The 17,190-nt window shown below is 36.0% G+C and overlaps 1 protein-coding gene across 2 annotated transcripts in view; it reads right to left on the reverse strand.

Moving 5' to 3' along the window:
• LOC309477802 (arf-GAP with Rho-GAP domain, ANK repeat and PH domain-containing protein 1) overlaps window positions 1-9,203 on the reverse strand; it is a 32,594-nt gene extending 23,391 nt beyond the window's left edge. The window contains exons 1-5 of one of the 2 annotated variants that reach the window (XM_082141218.1): window positions 9,052-9,203; window positions 7,357-7,454; window positions 7,108-7,169; window positions 748-1,507; window positions 519-632 (exon numbers count right to left, since the gene is read on the reverse strand). In XM_082141218.1, coding sequence (XP_081997344.1) covers window positions 519-632; window positions 748-1,507; window positions 7,108-7,169; window positions 7,357-7,454 — 1,034 coding nt within the window. In that variant the 5' untranslated portion in view covers window positions 9,052-9,203. Of the gene's footprint in view, window positions 1-518; window positions 633-747; window positions 1,511-7,107; window positions 7,170-7,356; window positions 7,455-9,051 lie in introns of both variants that reach the window. The other variant, XM_082141217.1, reaches the window with a different exon arrangement.
• Between the last annotated feature and the right edge of the window lie 7,987 nt (window positions 9,204-17,190).

A 17,190-nucleotide genomic window follows, 5' to 3' on the forward strand; every position in this document is an offset into this window, starting at 1 on the left:
CGTTTTTTCCTTGAAAAAAAGATTTATGTCTTAAAATAGCTTGAATGTAATTCGACACCCTTGCCTCATTTACACGGTTCTATTAATATGCAAATGAGCCCTGCCTCCACTCACTCAGCTCAGATATCCACTCGTTGACGATCACACGTGGATCTGATTGGTTACAAGGTAGTTTGTGACGTCAGAAACACCAGCGATTTCATACTGTGTTTTTGTTCACTGCAGTTTTAAGGAGAAAATACTCAGAAATGGTGTCGACTTATGAATTTACACATGGTTTGTCTTAAAGCATATTAAAAGCACCACATAGAAATATGAACAACATTAAAAGCTTGATTTTCACCACAGGGGGACTTTAACGTTACAATGCAAAACATTTTATAAAAGTACGCAAAATGTATGTATTTGTAAATGTATTTCTTATTTGATTAGGCGTTAAATATATTATATTGGCACACGAGATTGTCATGTGAGACATGATAGGGAACCTTGTTTTCTGAGGAGTAATCATAATGTACCTTGGTTTCTTAAATCTGTCAGTTTTGATCTGAAGGTTCAGTGATTTGGGAACTTGATAGATCCCTTCTCTGGTGCCAAGTTCTGTATGAGCATCCATTAACTGATCTGTGAAACTACAAGGAAAAATATAAGCAGAGAAGTTACCAAAGACAAGTTTCATCAAGAAACATGCCATTTCATAAACAAAATAAAAACACAGTTGTGAGGGAAACAGTAGTGATTCATTACCTTGCATTATCAGAAGTGAGGTCATCCTTAGTGAGGTCATCCTTAGTGAGGGCATCCTTCGTGAGGGCATCCTTCGTGAGGGCATCCTTCGTGAGGGCATCCTTCGTGAGGGCATCCTTCGTGAGGGCATCCTTCGTGAGGGCATCCTTCGTGAGGGCATCCTTCGTGAGGGCATCCTTAGTGAGGGCATCCTTCGCGAGGGCATCCTTCGCGAGGGCATCCTTCGCGAGGGCATCCTTCGCGAGGGCATCCTTCGCGAGGGCATCCTTCGTGAGGTCATCCTTCGTGAGGTCATCCTTCGTGAGATCATCCTTCATGAGGTCATCCTTCGCGAGGTCATCCTTCGCGAGGTCATCCTTCGCGAGGTCATCCTTCGTGAGATCATCCTTCATGAGGTCATCCTTCGCGAGGTCATCCTTCGGGAGGTCATCCTTCGTGAGGTCATCCTTCGTGAGGTTATCCTTCATGAGGTCATCCTTCGTGAGGTCATCCTTCGTGAGGTCATCCTTCATGAGGTCATCCTTCGTAAGGTCATCATGTGATTTTGAGGAGTTTAGAGTCACAGTGGAATCGTCAGAAGACATTGAGTCAGCAGTTTTCACTGGATCCGGATCTGAACTGGGACTGATGGTGAGTGATGCTGGCCAAGGCAATGTTTCACTGCAGTTGGTTTCAACCGCTTGGAGATCAGGGGGTTCAGAGGTGGAATGCAACTGACTAAATGAATCATCCACACTTACATCGTTTTTGATATACGTTTCTACTGAGAAAACAAAAAAAACAAACAAAAAAGTCATCAGCCCATCACCTTTTTATGGAAGCTTGTTTCTGCCAAAGAATAAAACATTTTAAAAGATAATTTGCGACTTTTTTTCCTCACAGTTGCGTCTTATGAAGTCAGAAATGCGTGATATAAACTCACAATTGCATGTTATAAATGAATTGTGAGTTTATATCTCGCAATTCTGACTTTATAAGACGCAACTGTGAGGAAAAAAAGATAAAAAGTCGCAATTGCCTTTTTTATTTTTTATTCTGTGGCGGAAACAAGTTTCCATACCTTTTGCACACTTTGATAAGGGTTTGCCTTGTTTGTGGCAGTGAGCAGTAGAAGTCTTTTTAAAGCAGTGGTCTCAAACTCAATTCCTGGAGGGTCACAGCTCTAACCCTAATCAAATACACCTGATCCAGCTAATCAATTTCTTCAGGATTACTAGAAACTTCCAAGCAGGAGTGAGTTGGAGCTAAACTGCTGTGGCCCTCCAGGAATTGAGTTTGAGACCACTGCTTTAAAGGGATAGTTCCCCCCAAAAATTACATTTTGTCATCACTTACGCACCTCAAACCTGTATGAGTTTCTTTCTTCTGTTGAAACCAAAAGATATTTTGAAGAATGTTGGTAATCAAACAGTTGATGATAGCCATATTTTTTTTTCCTAAGATGGAAGTCACCGGCTACCGTCAACTGTCTGGTTACCAACTCTTTAAAGTCCCCCAGTAGTAAATTATTGTATCCCTTAAAACTCATCTTTGATTACTAAAATTACATATTTAAGCGTTTTTCCTTGAAAAAAAATTCTTCATGCCCTAAAATAGGTTGAATGTAACTCGACACCCTTGCCTCATTTAGTATGCACGGTTCTATGAATATGCAAATGAGCCCCACCTCCACTCACTCACAGAACCTTGATTTTCACAACATAGGGAGAAAATCTTTCTTTGTGTTCAACAGATGAGAGAAACTCATACAGGTTTGGAACAACATGAGTGAGTAAATCATTTCTGGGTGAATGTCATCTCACACATTTATATCATTCCAAAGCCAAAAGAAGGAATGTTCAACAATTTCCATTCAGTTCTGAAACACTGAAAGTAAAAATAGAAAAATCACCATGAATCTAATCATGTGAATCAAGCTCAATATTCCAAGTATCCTCAATACAGTAGATTTGTGTGATGTCATTACTCACTGATACTTTGAAATCTCATCATCACTACGTAATCAAACTTTCCATGTCGGCTAACAAGACATGCAAGAACCGGCAAGATGCTGTAAGCTTGGATCTGTGTTTGTGTTTTGCTTGAGTTGGACTTTGTGTTTAGTTTTGCACTGTTCCCAGTTCAGTTTCATTTGTCCCAGCTCCACTGTTGCCATGGTTTCTGATTCGCTCTCATGTGTTGCACCTGTGTCTACTTAATTGTCTCATTTAGTCCCTGGTGTTTGCATGTGTATTTATAGCCCTCAGTTTCAGCTGCTACATGTTGGTTATTGTCTACATTTGTTGGTTGTTCTGTTCGTGTTTTTGATATCTGACATTTATGAGAATATATTTATGAGAATATACAAAGCCACTGCATGGGATAAGATGAGATATATTGATGACTTTTACATATTTCAATGGTATTTATATTTCTTTATATATTTTTGTCCTTTTTGTAGCTTCACAACAGCTGCACTGTATGTAATAAAAAGAGTATTGTCAACATTTGTCTTCATTGGTGTTTCAGAGAAATAAAGAGTCTTTAATAAAAATAAAAATAAATCCAGGGAGAAACTCAGGAGAACACAGGCATGTTAAACCGTAGACAATACCGGACAAAGAACTAAGGGTCTGTTTACACAACACCGTTTTCAACTTAAAACGTAAAAAAATGTATGCGTTTTGGCCGTTCGTTTACAGTGTTTTGGGTGCCTGAAAACAAACACTTTTGAAAATGTGTTTCAAAGTGCACGTTTTTGAATTCGGTCTCCGTGTAAGCAACAAAAACAGGAATCTCTGAAGACGATGAGGTCATGTACATGCGTATTACGTGTTCAGTCTATAGCGTTTCATCGCCATCTACTGGCCTGGCAGCAGAATACAGCGTTTTTAGTCATTTTCACGGATCCGTAATCCCAAATTACATGATAACATTCCCAGTTTACATGATATTTATGTATGGCTCCCACAGCTGATCAAAGTCTTTCCTCTTGCATTTAGCAATATAAGTTAGCCTTTCCAGTCCGATACAGTTTGATATCTCCTTTATCCACATTTTCATGGATGGAGCGTCCATACTCTTCCAGCATAATGCAATAGCTCTTCTGGCTTGAAGCAGACCAAAGTCTATACATTTAATCCATCTTGATGTTTGTATAAACTAAAGTCCATTGGATATATTCCAAGAATACAAAGGAATTTTAATGTTAAACATGTCTGACATACATTTTATAACCTCTTTCCAGAAGTTTTGTATTTTTGGACATTCCCAGAGGCAATGATATAATGTACCTTTATTATCCAAGCCTTTAAGAACACACATCTGGAATATTACCAGACATTTGATGAAATTTGACAGGTGTTATATAGGTTCTCATTAACCATTTATATTGAAGTAATTTAAACCTTGTATTTATTGTCTGTGTTTGTGCTTTAAGACATGCATCTTTCCAGTCTGCCTCATCTATATCTTCCTGTATATCCATTTTCCAGGCATTTAATTTGTCCAATGTTGATTCAGAACTGTGTTTGACCATTAAATTATAGTACACAGATTCGTGACCCTTGCCTTCTAAATTTCCAAGAGTTATTCTTTCTAATTTTGATAAAGATGGCATACAGATTATCTGTTCTTCTTTTGATAACATGCAACTTTTCAACTGTAAATACTGGGATTGTATAAGTGCTTTAACAGTTAGTTAACCAGAACAGAAACAGGTGTGGGATTAATCAGAAACTAATGACCAAGGCTGTGTTTCCAAACCCTGATCCTGGAGGCACACCATAATTTTTTGGTCCAGAGACTTCCACAGAAGCTATATGTAAAAATGTATTTTTTTTCTTTTCTATTCAGACCACTTCTATTACCCTACCTTTAAAATGGCTGACTCCCTGATCAGTGCCCTGACCACTGAACACAGGAGCTGACTGAGACGCACCCATAATGAAGCCATTTGGGACACACTTGGCAAAGCAGAAGTTTTCAATCCTGGAGACCCAACGCTCTGCACATTTTGTACATCTCGCTAATTTAACACGTCTGATTCAGATTATCAGCTCGTTAGCAGAAAGCTTAATGAACTGAATTGAGTAATCGGGTATTCCCTACGTTTTTGGTCTCCATGAGGAAAACAGCTTAAAAAGTGATTAAAAAAAAAAAAAATTAAATGTGACATGCAGAAAGTTTTCTGTGATGGATAGGTTTAGGTGACAGAATATACAGTTTGTATAATAGACTATAAAAATCATGATGTAAAACAAGGAAACCCAACATTCTCCTCTGCTCTTTAACACTTTAAAACTTGCCCTCTATTCGTCTGACATTGCAGGTAGTCACATTTACCTAACGTACCGTATCTACTATTAAACACATTTCTTACATATGAAACTTACTTAAACTTCATATTGAATGCATGACGATAATGTATGTATCTCACAAACAAAACGACTTGAATCGAAACGACAAAACACTTTTTGAATGTCTCAGTTTGTGTAAATATACTTAGGTTTCAGAGTATTTATTTTTTCCCACATTCATTTCCCACGTCTAGTAAAATTATGTGGTTTTGTTTCATTAATACAGTGTATATTTTTTTTTACTTGATTTACCCCGAAAGAATGGAAGTGTAATGTGACAACATGCCCCATAGGTGGAGTACACTGTAACATGACCATGTTATCTGATCTAATCAAAAAGTATACAATTCAAACTAAAATAGTTTCTCAATAAAATACAATTATTAAGTTTTTATATAAAATAATGGAATTTTTTAACTAATTAAAAATATATATTTTTTTTGAGTTTGACAACAAACACACTGCAAAACACAGCTATACTTCATAGTTTAAAACATAATAATAATTTCTGAACATTGACTCTAAGTATTTATTCACCTTTTTCTAATTTCTCAATAGAATTCATAAAAGTATAGAATAGCCCTATTCTAATCGCAGTGTGACAACATGCCCCGCCTGCACAACTGGGATTTAAACCCGGTGAGTGTCTTCTGCTGGTTAGCGAAGCATTAAAGAGCCATAGCAACTGTTAAATAACAGATATAAGATTAAAATAATATCAGATGTGTCTAATTTTAAATATTAGGTAATATTTAAACTGGTAAATACACTAAGTTTCATCATGCTGGCATGTGTTACAACTAGCCCTGCGTTAGTTTGTGCCCCGCTTTTGCTGATGGACTTGAGGAAGGGTCCTACATCAAAATTCACCCTAAATGAAAAGCTCATTTTTAGATGCAACTCTATTCCATTTATATTGTCCATAAATCAAATATGCCTTGTTTCATCTTCAGGGTTACATCGCTAGGCTAGTCGGTGGCAAGTGACTAATGAATCAAAATACTAATATTCTTAATTCATATTTAAGTGTGAACAGATCTACCTAGAAACCCCAGAGAGAGCACTGGAGTGTGCTGAACATGTCCACACATCTACTGTGTGCAGTTTGCCTGAGACACAGAAACATTTCGTCATAGTCTATATTTTGGTTTAAAACTTTAATATGGACATTTTAAATGGTTAAAACATGTATGATATTTAAATGCTGCTCTTACAGCATTTTGATTTCTGAGATAAAAGATTTGAAACTGGAATTGCATTGTGGGTTTTTATTTAATTCATTCACAGACTCATTACTGTGTTGTAATTTTAAATGTTTAATTAATTTTGTGCTTGTCGTAATCAGTCTAAGGAATAAATGTTTTATTACTGTATTAGTTTTGAAGTCATTATTAGGGTAATGTGTCCAGGGGCCTTTATCACCCCCCTGGAGTCGTATGGATTACTTTTATGATGGATGGATGCGCATTTTTGGGCTTCAAAATCTCAGTCACAATTCACTCCCATTATAAAGCTTGGAAGAGCCAGGACATTTTTAAATACAACTTCAATTGTGTTCGGCTGAAAGAAGAAAGTGATATACTCCTAGGATGTCTTGAGGGTGAGTAAATCACGGGCTAAATTTCATTTTGGGTGAACTAACCCTTGCACATTTCGAGTCATTGGTGTTTGGATTACACAGAGAGTGTGCCACGTAAATTGTACATTTAAAAGTAAATTTGTATTTTATGGCTTTATATTTAATTGATTTCCTGAAATATGAAATATTGTGGGTTACAGTTTGGCTGTGTTTTCATTTTAATCTTTTATAGGGATAAAAAAAAAAGTGAATATTTTGAAAGTTTTGGCGACTTTCTGTACCCACTTTACATAATATATTATTTTTTTATTTTTCAATTGAAGGAAAAATTTATATTTTAAGTATAATGTATTAAGGACGACTAATACTATAGGATAAACATGTTACTGATATCTTGTAAAAAAAAAAAAAATTTTTTTTAAAAAAACACATAATAAAAAGTACCTTCAGAGTTCATCTGTGCATCAACCTGGACTTCTGGACAAGGCATCTGACCAACGCCATCTCTGTAAGATATTCAAGTAGAGTAAATGTATTGACTTTCCCAAAAAGATTTCGTGATATTAGATATCCTGGATTAGGATTAGACTCCTGATAGAAAATTCAAGTCCTTTGTTTCTTTTGAAATGCCTTTCTTTGTAGTGTTACAAAGAAAGATTGTTTTCTGATTAAGACTTAACAGTATCTGCTCACCTGTCAGGAAATGATGGCTGTCCGACACTTGCTCTGAGTAAATATCTTGATCGTGGCTTTGGCACAGGTATGAGAACAGGTGGATCAGACACAGACATCTACAGCAAAAAAAAGTATAATGCATAACATATGTTAGACTGTGCATGACTAGGTTAGAAATGGCAAGAATTTAAACATCAAGATTTGAATGCAGTGATAACAAGTATGCAGTGTCACTGCCTTTCAATTTCTTAGAAACATGACGTATTTAGCAGAGATTCATTTCCATTCATCAAAGAAAGGTTGGTTCCTGTGTATAACCTGTGATACTTTTTTAGGATTGATGAATAAAAAAAAAAAAGAAGCAATTTTTTAAAAAATTGAAATCTTTTGTAACAGCAATATACACTACTGGTCAGTAATTTGGGGTCAGTAATTTTTTTTCTTTCTTTTTTTGAAATAAATCAATACTTTTATTCAGCAAGGATGTGTTAAATTGATAAAAAGTGATAGGCTAGTAAATAAGATTTATATTATTAGAAAATATTTTTTTATTTTTAATAAATGCAGTTCTTTTTTACCTTTTATTCATCAAATATATTAGGCAGCAGAACTGTGTCCAACACTCATAATAAATCAGAATATTAGAATGATTTCTAAAGGATCATGTGATAGACTGGATGTCACATGTGTCACTGAAGACTGGAGTAATGATGCTGAAAATTCAGCTTTGCATCACAGGAATAAATTATTTTTAAAAGTATATTCAAATAGAAAACTATTATTTTAAGTTGTGATAATATTTCACAATATTACAGTTTTTTTCTGTATTTTTGATCAAATAAATGCAGGCTTGATGAGCAGAAGAAACTTCTTTCAAAAACATTAAAAATAGTAATGTGTCCAAACTTTTAATGAATATAATAAGTGTATCAAGGGAATTAGAACTTATATTGTACATACTTTGTGTTGATGAGTGAGTGGCAACTATTATTGAACTTCTGAGTTACATATTTTAATATATCACGTATCAATGTAATAAATTCAGTGTTTGATGGTCATATAACTAAATGTAAAACCACTGTAGTATTTCACAACAATGTTGGATAACTGCACCTTAATAGACAATACAAATAAAAATGTTGCTGCAAGCTAAACTTATCAGGGTTTTAGTCTTTCAGTTCATATCATAAGTTTATCATTTATGAAACAATAACTGTTCTCGGTTTTTACCAGTAGCCTATTTCTTGTTCCTTCCAATGACAAAGTTTATAGGAATATAGTCACGTTTGTCACTGTTATTACAGCGCCCCCTTTAGTTAAAACAACAATCTTTCTCATATAAATACTGTAAATTCCTAAGCGGAAATAACGTGGCGATTTATGAGTATAATGGGATATGAAACTATACAATACCTAAAACTAGTTTATAGAATAGGCTAATTCAACTGGACCCTTTCAGGTCGAAACGCTTTGTGTTAGTTCTAATCTAGCCTACTACAACTATTACGACGACGACTAAAATCTAATAATATCCCTAATAATCCTTACAGATAGGCTACTAAAGTACTCTAGGCTACATTTGATATGAAACTTGACAACTAGTTTTACTGCTGTATGTAAACATACTTTTTCAGTCTATGAAAAACAGACCTAATGAAATAAAACCTCGACTAACATAAATAGCATATCTATATGAGAGACTTTGTAACTTACCTTCGTATATGGTTCTTCAAGAAGAATGAATACGTCATGTAGGACAGCGTGTTTGTGACTTGACGTTTGAGTCTTACCGGTTCCTCCACTCAGTCACTCAGTCTCGCGCATGTGGGTTGGGTTATAATGTAATCAGGTGAACTTAAACCTACTAGACAAGAACTGAGAGACAAATGACGCGATAGCCTGCAGTAAAATGAAAGCTGAACTGCTCGTATGGACAAAATTGTCATTTTCACCTCATTCAAAGGCCGCCTGAACAAAGTGTGTTTTAGAATTTCAGTCCATATAATCTACGAAATTAAATTATGCAAGAGTTTTTTTTATAACTAATATTTGTTCGCGCTATATCACTATATATTGAAATTTACAACTTATCCAACATCTAATGTAAATAGTGAGTGCTAGCCTATATCAACTTAAAACCATGGACATCAGTTTAATTTTTGCTGTGCCAACCCTCATAAACCTCTCTCCCAATCCCTCACAGAGGATTTTTGCAACTTTATTTACAGAGAAAAAAACATCAACACTATAACTCATAATAGTCACTTTTGTACAATTGTACCTTATACACACTGTGCATTTAGTGCATGTTTTCTTGGCTTAAAAAAAGGGTACAATAAGTTACAAAATAAGGTGTAGGCTAATTTTAATATCTAGTTGATAACAATTAAATTAACTTTAAAAGTTTGATTCTTAAAAGAATTTCCTGGTTTTAGTCCTTTAGTCTAAATCATTGTACATGTAACCCATCTGGAAGACAAAACCTTATTTAAAGTCCCCCTTCAATAATTTTATCCCTAAAAACTCTGATCACCTCAATTACATATTTAATTTTTGCCTTAAAATACCCCCGCCTCCACTCACTCACTCAGCTCAGAGATCCACTGGTTGACGATCACACGTTGATCTGATTGGTTACAAGGTAGTTTGTGACGTCAGAAACACCAGCGATTTCAAAGCGTGTTTTTGAGACTGTCTTTGGTTCACTGCAGTTTTATATTATTTCTGAGAGAAAATACTCAGCAATGATGGTGACTTTGTGAATTTACACATGGTTTGTCTTAAAGAGACACTCCACCGTTTTTTTCATATTAAACTATGTTATTCCCTTAACTAAGACGAGTTGATACACACCTCTCTCGTCTCAGTGCGTGCACTCAATCGCTCTGGCGCGCGGCGACACTTTGATAGCACTTAGCTTAGCCCAGTTCATTCATTAGGGACCAAACAGAGATGAAGCTAGAAGCGACCAAACACCTCCACGTTTTCCCTATTTAAATACAGTTACACGAGTAGTTACACGACCAAGTATGGTGACAAAATAAAACGTGGCACTTTTCTAAGAGGGTAAAAAGGATAATAATAACTATAATGTGTGGTGGAATAGCACTGGGAGCACTTCGACTCGGCGCAGTAAAAAGTCACGCTGGTTCTAATGACAGAGGGAGAGGGAGAGGGAGAGAGGATTTTTCAGGAGTGACTTTTTACTGCGCCGAGTCGAAGTGCTCCCAGTGCTATTCCACCATACATTATAGTCATAGGCGTAATTTGCGGGTGGGACGGGTGGGACATGTCCCCACCACTATTTTCTAAAGTCGATATTGTCCCCACCACTTTTGAAACATCTCGCGGCACGAATGTACCAATACAAATAAACAAAACATCTCCAGTTAACTAGCAGTGCATTCATTTCGTTTTTTTTTTTTTTTTAAATAAGAGGCGATCTAGCGCTGAAATGTGTTGTTTTTTAAATCAACTGATCAAAATGCTCGTTGCCGCTGCGATCAGTGGCGCGGATACTATGTTTGTTTCTGGCTCGCGCACAGTCTTCACTCGGACGCGCGCTTCAATCCGTTGTGGAGAGACTCTCTATTCGTTCCGGTGAAATTAGAAAACAAAAAGCACACAAAGTGTCCCTGCCTGATATACAACCACTGAAAAACATAATCGGTTTTGATGAGAAAAAACCTAAAAAAAAACCTAAAAAAACTATATGAGTGCAGATTAGAACCCAGAACCTCTGACACGCTTGGCAAAAGTTCTACCCCTGGACCACTTAAATACAACTGGCATGAAGTTGGTTTGACGTTGGACGTTCGATATTCGCATATTTAGGGACCGTCTCAAAATTACATGCGACATTGGTATAAACGTTTCTAACTTCAATAGCATTTGAAGACAATGACTTACAGTCATAAAACCAACTGTGCATTGTTCACCCAGGTCTCAGGTATGATGCACACCTTTTAGATTTTTGATATTTATGACAATAAACTGCTAAATCATATGCAAATATTGTTATGTATTTCACTACTGTATGGGGTCATACACAAAATATGACAATATTTAAAGCTCAATAGCATTTGAAGACAATGACTTACAGTCATAAAACCAACTGTACATTGTTCACTCAGGTGTCAGGTATGATGCACACCTTTTAGATTTTTGATATTTATGACAATAAACTGCTAAATCATATACAAATATTGTTATGTATTTCACTACTGTATGGGGTCATACACAAAATATGACAATATTTAAAGCTCAATAGCATTTGAAGACAATGACTTACAGTCATAAAACCAACTGTACATTGTTCACCCAGGTCTCAGGTATGATGCACACCTTTTAGATTTTTGATATTTATGACAATAAACTGCTAAATCATATGCAAATATTGTTATGTATTTCACTACTGTATGGGGTCATACACAAAATATGACAATATTTAAAGCTCAATAGCATTTGAAGACAATGACTTACAGTCATAAAACCAATTGTACATTGTTCACCCAGGTCTCAGGTATGATGCACACCTTTTAGATTTTTGATATTTATGACAATAAACTGCTAAATCATATACAAATATTGTTATGTATTTCACTACTGTATGGGGTCATACACAAAATATGACAATATTTAAAGCTCAATAGCATTTGAAGACAATGACTTACAGTCATAAAACCAACTGTACATTGTTCACCCAGGTCTCAGGTATGATGCACACCTTTTAGATTTTTGATATTTATGACAATAAACTGCTAAATCATATGCAAATATTGTTATGTATTTCACTACTGTATGGGGTCATACACAAAATATGACAATATTTAAAGCTCAATAGCATTTGAAGACAATGACTTACAGTCATAAAACCAACTGTACATTGTTCACCCAGGTCTCAGGTATGATGCACACCTTTTAGATTTTTGATATTTATGACAATAAACTGCTAAATCATATGCAAATATTGTTATGTATTTCACTACTGTATGGGGTCATACACAAAATATGACAATATTTAAAGCTCAATAGCATTTGAAGACAATGACTTACAGTCATAAAACCAATTGTACATTGTTCACCCAGGTCTCAGGTATGATGCACACCTTTTAGATTTTTGATATTTATGACAATAAACTGCTAAATCATATACAAATATTGTTATGTATTTCACTACTGTATGGGGTCATACACAAAATATGACAATATTTAAAGCTCAATAGCATTTGAAGACAATGACTTACAGTCATAAAACCAACTGTACATTGTTCACCCAGGTCTCAGGTATGATGCACACCTTTTAGATTTTTGATATTTATGACAATAAACTGCTAAATCATATGCAAATATTGTTATGTATTTCACTACTGTATGGGGTCATACACAAAATATGACAATATTTAAAGCTCAATAGCATTTGAAGACAATGACTTACAGTCATAAAACCAACTGTACATTGTTCACCCAGGTCTCAGGTATGATGCACACCTTTTAGATTTTTGATATTTATGACAATAAACTGCTAAATCATATGCAAATATTGTTATGTATTTCACTACTGTATGGGGTCATACACAAAATATGACAATATTTAAAGCTCAATAGCATTTGAAGACAATGACTTACAGTCATAAAACCAACTGTACATTGTTCACCCAGGTCTCAGGTATGATGCACACCTTTTAGATTTTTGATATTTATGACAATAAACTGCTAAATCATATACAAATATTGTTACGTATTTCACTACTGTATGGGATCATACACAAAATATGACAATATTTAAAGCTCAATAGCATTTGAAGACAATGACTTACAGTCATAAAACCAACTGTACATTGTTCACCCAGGTGTCAGGTGGCACAACAAATGGCATATGACCTGGTGGAGGGACTTCTAAGTTCTAGGAACTGTCTTGATTGACTCTGAGCCCCTCCTCTAACGGGGGAGGGGCTCCTCTCCGTTGTATAGCAACGGGGGAAGGGTCAAGAATCAATTAAGATTTGCATGCTGTTAGCATACTGCAGTCACAGTTAACATGGCCAGATATAAAAAAGGGAAACACAAAAAAGAAAATGATCTTTGGGCAAAGGCTGGTGGCAGAAAAAAAATAATTCAGACATTTTTCAGACATGGCGTGGGAAAAGGACAGGTAAAGTGGTCCACCCTTGCTGTAGCCGTTTTCGACTCCCACTCACCGGACAGAAAACTGGCTAAATGGCTGCAAACTGTTTGGACCGAGGACAGGAAAGGTGTTCGAGAACAGGTGCTTCAAACAGGCAGTTCTGGTAAATATCATATTTATTTGAGTATTTAGTGTTTCTCAGTTTTAGGGGGTAGCTAAATACAAATATATTGCTAAGTAGTTAGCTTAACTATTTTTTTTCCAAGTAGCCTGGCAGTATCTGAGCCATGTGCCATAATAGCATATTACCATCATAGTTATTACCTTGTTATTACATTGTAATTAATGTCTTATTACACAAACACTTACTGCCACTACCAAATGACAAGCATCAATCCTGTGTAAATGCTATATATATTATATTATATTGATTTTGATGGTGTGTTTAATAAGTATATAATAAGTACATATATATATATATATATATATATATATATATATATATATATATATAGTGGAAGTAAGTGTGTTTAAGTACAGTATGTGTGTGTTTAGTAAGACATTAGTTACACACTAATATTTATGATGGTAATATGCTATAAAAGTCTGCTATAATAAGCTATGTAAAATGGTACACAAGACTTCAGATGCAAAAGTGTCTAAGTGCCATCTGAATTTTTCTTCTAAAATTTGCATTTTTTATCAAGCTTTTATATTTATGTTCAGTAATTCCACTTAAATGGCAATTAATAAGTCATTTTCATTGTAATTAAAGTTAAATAACTGAACATATTGTATCTTTAGTTTTAATGTATATGCGACTATGACTTTTGTCCCGATTACCTCCTAGTCAGGTTGTTGGTACATTTGATGTTAGGGTTAGAATATAGTCATGCAGACCAAGTAATAATAAAAAGACAACATTCTAAATATGCATGCTAATAAGCAACTAGTTAATAAACTACTTTATAGCATATTGCCATCTTATTCATTAGCTTGTAACTAATGTCTTATTACACAAGCATTGAATGCTTATTAATAGTAAGGTAGTTGTTAAGTTTAGGATTAAGGGAGGTTAGGGTTAGAATATGGTCATGCAGAATAAGGTATCAATGTGTGCTTTATAATAGTAATATTAATATGCAAGCTATTAAGCAATTAGAGAAAATGCAGTTAGGGATTGACCCAAATATTTTTTAAATTTTTTTATTTAAAGATAGGGAAAATGTTGAGAAAAATTATGAAGTTGATGAGGCAAGTGAAGGGACAAAGGAAAGGAGGGACGAGGATAATACTTGTGACAGGAAAGATGAGGCTGGAGACAGGAACAAAACTGCAGATGAAGATGAGGATAATGATGATACAAGTCCAGGGAACAGTCAGATGATCGGTACAGAGAAAAGAAGGGACAATGATTGTGACAGGAAAGATGAGGCTAGAGACAGGAACAAAACTGCAGATGAAGATGAGGATAATGATGATACAAGTCCAGGGAACAGTCAGATGATCGGTACAGAGAAAAGAAGGGACAATGATTGTGACAGGAAAGATGAGGCTGGAGACAGGAACAAAACTGCAGATGAAGATGAGGATGATGATGAGACAGACATGGGAAAATGGAGGAAAACAAGACCAGGTCCAAAGAGTTTTGTAGTGGCCATAAAAACAAAAACCTGGAAAAAAATAAAGCCACATGCAGGCCTAACTCAGTTACAACAGCCCTGGACAGATGTCTTGTATGAAGCATTCACAAAAGTAAATCCCTGCTGTGTACTGGCATTTAAGTATCAGCATGTAAAATGCAGGAAGAGTCGTAAAAAAAGAGCACCTTATTTCAAGGCACTTGCCATCTGTATTTTTGAAGATTGCTCAGCAAAATACAAATTTACCATTCAAACAAAGCCCAAACCATGCCAGAAGCATATTGATATCCATGTTTTACGAATTGGTGAAGTGACCCACAAAGAAAAAGATTTAAAATTCAGAAATGCCAAATTCACCAAAAGAGGAAAAATTGCTGCAGAATTAGAAAAAGGAGTAAGCCAGCACTACTATAAATCACTGAGAAACACACCACCAGACGAGATCTTGGCTGGCAACATCTCCAGATGCCTTTCTATGGACGTCTTAAGGGTAATCTCTAGCGAAGTCAGGAAAAGCACCAGACTCCACGATGATGTTATCATGGAGATGATGCTCTGTCAGAAGATAATGAAGGAGTGCAGTGGTACTGCCTCTCAAGTGGCAGGTTATATCCAACACTTACAAGTGGACCCATTTGGTGTCCACTTGTACACAGATTGTGGTCTACGAATACTGGCAGATCATTTAAAAAACTCACCCCCAGTCACATTGCATCTAGATGCTACAGGCAGTGTCATGTCACGCATCCCCAACCAAACCAAAAGGATTCTCTATTATGCTCTTGTTCTCCCTGGAAAGGGAAAAGATAAGCCACCCCTTCCTGTGTCTGAGTTCATATCAAATGAGCACTCCATACCGACTCTCACGTTTTGGCAGATGGAAACACTGAGACAACTGGGCCAGATAACGACACGGAAGGTCCACCAGGTTGAGACCGATTTTAGCTGGGCACTCATTGGTAGTGTCCTCCTGGCCTTCAATAAAGAAAGTGTCTCATCCTACTTAAACAGAGCACATTTAATTGTCAGCCAAAAAGTGAAAAGTGCAGATGCTTTCAATTTCACAGTGCTCCATCTTTGTTCTTCTCATATAATAAAGGCTGTAACTCAAGGATTTGCTAAGAAAACTGGCGAGTATGCTGTAAAGGAATATGCCACCTATTGTTTTGGCCTTCTTCTTAACAGCACCACCCTACAAGAAGCACTTAACCACTTTCAGGATATGGCTATGTTGTTCATGTCAGCAAACAAGTCCAATGCAGTTATGGCAGCAAAGAACACACTGGACCAAAAAATCCTGAAGTCCAAACCTACTACTATGGATGAAACACTTCCGCCATACGTAGAAGACATGGAGAGGAGCAGCAACATCAAGACAATATGTGGCAAATCTCCCTTCACACATTTATTCAATGATGTTCTAGAGAAGACCAGGTGCACACAGACAGAGAGTGGAACAAATAATGAATTCTACTGCCCAGGGATAATCAATTTCCTCATGAGCAACTACATGGGCATTTTTCCCCTTTGGAGTGGCATGTTGCTTGGGGACCTGAGCAGATTCTCCAAAGAGAGTAATAAAGAAATAAAAACAAGGGAGACAAATTGCCATGTGGAGCAGTGGTTCTCAATTGTGAAGAATCACATATTACACCGAAAGAGGTTCCTGCGTCCAGCTGATTTCATTACAAAGATGTTTAACTCTCTGCAAGGAAGATATACACAACATCAGATGATGCATAATCTTGGTAGTCTGTCCCAAGTTGCATCTCCAAAGCATCAGACCATTGACCAACAAGAGGAGCAATGGGCCAAAAGATCCCTATCTGAAAGATCAGCGAAACATCATTCAAAGTATTTTGATCCACCAGAAGTAGTGCCACAACCAAAAAGAAGAAAAACAAAGCAAACTTCTGAGGGTCAGTCAGAGGTCACATCAGCCCAGGTATTATGAAATTCTCAATCATACCATAAAGCTTTTGTTCATATTAACTCAAAACACATTTAATATTGTCTGTCTGTCTGTCTGTCTGTCTGTCTGTCTGTCTGTCTGTCTGTCTGTCTATCTATCTATCTATCTAT

The sequence above is a fragment of the Leuciscus leuciscus genome (assembly GCF_965113295.1).
Source record: "Leuciscus leuciscus genome assembly, chromosome: 16".
Lineage (NCBI taxonomy): Eukaryota > Metazoa > Chordata > Actinopteri > Cypriniformes > Leuciscidae > Leuciscus > Leuciscus leuciscus.